Raw genomic sequence first — 3,320 nt, 5'->3', positions numbered from 1 at the left:
AGATAGGAAGAGAGGTAGAGACGCCCGAAGGAGGGTGGGTGAAAGTTATTCCGCCAACCCCTGCCCTTAAAAGCCCTATGTGGTGACGGCGTGCCGGCGTCCCATCCCTTGCTTGGGCGGGCGGGCTAGCCTGATCGCCGGCGTGGGAGGAGGACGAGCCGGCGCAAGCCCCTCCCAGCACGGTGTCCGCCTCTGGCCTGTCCACCGGGAGGGAGAGGGAGGGGGAGGGAGGGCAGGCGTGGGTGGAGAGGGAGACGGCGCCTCGGCAATGGGCCACCGCCCTCCTCCGTGCCTTTGGTGCTAACGCCACCGCCCTCCCCCCCCGTCTCCAGCCCTCCGGCACACCACGCTCGACGCCTTGCACGCCCTCGATCTCGGCGAATCTCGGCTAGTCTCGACGCACCATGCCTCGACGCCTTGCACGCCCTCGATCTCGCCGAGCCGCTGCCAGAGGGGGAGGGGGAGGGGGGGCGGTGAGGTAAGAATGGGGTTCGCCCCGGCGGCACTGCTGCGCCCCAACCGCCCTGCTCCCCGCCGCGTCGACCTTGCCGCCTTGTCACCTTCGCCCGCTCCTCCCGCCCCCCTGGCAGTGATGGTGCAACACCCCCCCCCCCCCCCCCTCTGGCCGGCTCCCTCGCCCCACAATAACCGCCCTCTCCTCCAGCAACCCACCCACCTGCTCGAGGTTGGAGACGATCGAGCCGGGGCGGACAGAGCGAGCCTGCGCCGGGAGGGAAAGCGGCACGTAGGCTCGCCGCACTCGCACCCTTCCGCCCGACGGGCCGTGCTGCCGCCGTGTGGTCGGCAAGCTTGAGCGAGGGACTCTAGGCAGCGCGCCTGCGAGGACGCCTCCTCGTGGAAGTCGACAGCAGGGTCGTGATCGCCGTGCTCGCCCTCGCCGTTCTCCAGTATCGCGTGGATCTCGTGCCTGCGGCCAGGGAGGACGAGGGGATCACCAGCTTGCGCTGCCGTGGCCACCATTTAAGCAGCCGGCACCCAGCAAAGTCGTCGAGCGAGAAGAAGTGGACGGTGGGCGGGAAAAAGGCGGTGGACGCGGCCGAGGCGAGAGTGCCGGCAGAGAGGCTGGTGTCCATCGTGGCCGCCGAGCCAGCGTCCGAGGCAGAGTCCTTTACCGAGCCCGCGTCGGAAGCGCGCGACGTCAGCGAAATCTCAGAGGCTCCGTGTGAGATCTGCGATCTGGCGTCATCTCGGGCGACCTCGCGCATCCACGTCGGCGCCGGCGGCATGGCAGTGCCGCCGCTGCTGGCCACCGCTGCTGCATAACTGAGGTGGCCGCCGGAGGCAGCCATCCCGTGCGCTTTCTTTTTCGTTTTACGTACTTTTCTTCGGGAGCCAAAAAGCCCCAAGGGCCCTACGCGCGGCGTGAGAGCTCGGAAGCGTTGTATATGGCTTTTACGTACACATTCCCGTAGGTAGGACTCATTGCTGACAGGGAACGGAGAGTTTCAGTTTGTCAGGGAAGAGGCTAGAGGGATTGCGATGAGGAGCGACCCGATGGATTTTTGCTGCGATCGCTTTCTAAGAGTCGTTTAAAAGCTCTCGTGGACATCCCTTCCGCTCTCTCGCGACATCCCATCGCTCGCCCTCATCACGTCTCGCCGTGGGCATTCCGTGCCATGCACGGCGGCGGCGCCAGCCGAGTTGGTCCTAGGGGGTGGTTGGGGGGGGGGCGGGGGGGGGGGGCAAAAGGGGCCCGGGCGACCTGCAGCACACAGCAGGAAACCCGAACGCTTCCCCGCTGCACCGGCGGCGCGCAGACTCAGAACATGGGGTGGGTGAGGAGGTTGCCGCCAGTTCCGATGTCGACCACCTCGAGGATGTCCTTGCCGGAGATGGCCGAGGTGAGCACGACGGCGATGATGCCCATCATGGCCATGCGCCCGTTTGCCATCTCTGCCGCAGGCGTGAGGCCAAACGTGCCCTTGAGGGGCACAAAGAGACCATACGGGTCCTGAGGGGAGGGGGGTGGGGGGGGGGGGGCGTCGGCGAGAGATGCCGCCCCACCCCGTCCCCGCCTGCCGCGCGCGCGCTGGGTATGCCCCGCCGCTTCCTCTCTGCTTCCTTGAGGCACGCCCGGCGGCGGCGGCGGCGAGGGCGAGCGGCGCTCACCTCGTCCTTCTCGCCGTCGAGCAGCGTGAGCGAGTCGCCGAGCACCTGCGGGCCGAAGGCTGCGGCGGCCGACACGGCCAGCGCGTGGACGTGCGCGATCATGATGATGGCGCGCTCGTTGGTGATGTAAGTGTTGAATCCCTGCTGCGCGAGCCCGCCCCACTCGTTGTAGGTGAGGGCGACGTCCCCGCTGGGCAGCCAGCCGTGCGACTTGGCAACGCCCGTCCCCAGGATCGCCAGCCAGCCAAACATGGCGTGGCGGCCGTTCCACCTCTCCGCCTTGACCGTCGGGCCAAAACCGTATTTCGCGAGCCAGGGGTAGTCCGCCGCGAACTGGGACATGCCCTTCTCGAAGCCGGCCGCGGCGGGCGCGACGGCGAGCGGGGCGGGCGCGCGGACCACCGGCGTCGTCACCACCGGCCGGACGGCCGGCGCAAGCGCGAAGGAGGCGACACTCACAGGGAACATATGGAGCTGGAAATGAAGTCCGAGCAGCGACAGCAGAAAGAAAAACGTGGCGCCGGGTTTAATGACTGCACTCCAAGTGCTCCAAGTGCGAGTCTCCGCCGGCTGTCTTGTGACACAACACCCAGCGAGCAGAGGCCAGAGCGCAGCGTCGTGCCCCGGCGCGCGATAGGTCGCGCGTCGCGCCGCCACTCCGCTGTCGCCATCCGCGCTCGCTCGCTGTGCCGCCGCCGCCTTCGGCCATCGCCACCCCGCCAACCCACCCCACCCCGCCCCCGGACGCGCCTCAGCGAGTGCCTCAGCAGGTGCCGATGGCGATGCCGCCGTCGACGTTGATGCAGTGGCCGGTGATGTAGTCAGCGGCCGGGTCGAGGGCGAGGAACTTGACGAGCCCGGCCACCTGCGCCACACGGCGGCCTCACGCCTCCGCGGAGAGGGGCGGCACGCACGCACGCACGCACAAAGAGAGAGAACGCAGGCGCCGCGGGGCGGAGGGAGCAGCGCCGTCCCACGGAACGGCCCGGGGGGGGGGGGGGGAGGCCCGGCCCGATCTCGGCCCGATCTCGACTCGGCCTCGCGCCTCCTCGGGCTTCCCAAACCGGCCCGCGGGGATGCCCTTCATGACCTCGGAGACGATCTTCTCGTCCAGCACGTCTGGGGGAGGGGCGCCAGGGAAGGGCGGGGGAGGGGTCGGCGCGGGAGGACATTGGGGGGCGGCGAAACTC

The 3,320-nt window shown here is 69.0% G+C and overlaps 3 protein-coding genes across 3 annotated transcripts in view; all 3 read right to left on the bottom strand.

The window, feature by feature from the left end:
• EMIHUDRAFT_438776 (hypothetical protein) overlaps positions 1-1,297 on the bottom strand; it is a 2,368-nt gene extending 1,071 nt beyond the window's left edge. The window contains exons 1-5 of the mRNA XM_005758494.1: positions 997-1,297; positions 838-928; positions 677-721; positions 404-444; positions 80-197 (exon numbers count right to left, since the gene is read on the bottom strand). Of these exons, the coding sequence (XP_005758551.1) occupies positions 80-197; positions 404-444; positions 677-721; positions 838-928; positions 997-1,247 (546 nt within the window). The 5' untranslated portion in view covers positions 1,248-1,297. The remainder of the gene's footprint in view (positions 1-79; positions 198-403; positions 445-676; positions 722-837; positions 929-996) is intronic.
• A 483-nt stretch (positions 1,298-1,780) lies between these two features.
• On the bottom strand, positions 1,781-2,472 carry EMIHUDRAFT_106967 (hypothetical protein; the record flags this gene model as incomplete). Its single annotated transcript, XM_005758493.1, has 2 exons — positions 1,781-1,972; positions 2,131-2,472. The coding sequence occupies 2 exons, from the start codon at positions 2,470-2,472 to the stop codon at positions 1,781-1,783; spliced, it is 534 nt and encodes a 177-aa protein (XP_005758550.1).
• A 140-nt stretch (positions 2,473-2,612) lies between these two features.
• The window catches only part of EMIHUDRAFT_438770 (hypothetical protein), a 2,034-nt gene continuing 1,326 nt past the window's right edge, over positions 2,613-3,320 (bottom strand). The window contains exons 3-4 of the mRNA XM_005758492.1: positions 3,176-3,249; positions 2,613-2,995 (exon numbers count right to left, since the gene is read on the bottom strand). Of these exons, the coding sequence (XP_005758549.1) occupies positions 2,894-2,995; positions 3,176-3,249 (176 nt within the window). The 3' untranslated portion in view covers positions 2,613-2,893. The remainder of the gene's footprint in view (positions 2,996-3,175; positions 3,250-3,320) is intronic.

This window comes from Emiliania huxleyi, assembly GCF_000372725.1.
Source record: "Emiliania huxleyi CCMP1516 unplaced genomic scaffold EMIHUscaffold_86, whole genome shotgun sequence".
In the NCBI taxonomy this organism is placed as follows: Eukaryota; Haptophyta; order Isochrysidales; family Noelaerhabdaceae; genus Emiliania; species Emiliania huxleyi.
Note: the sequence above shows the minus strand (reverse complement) of the source record. Positions and strands in the feature narration are given on the sequence as shown.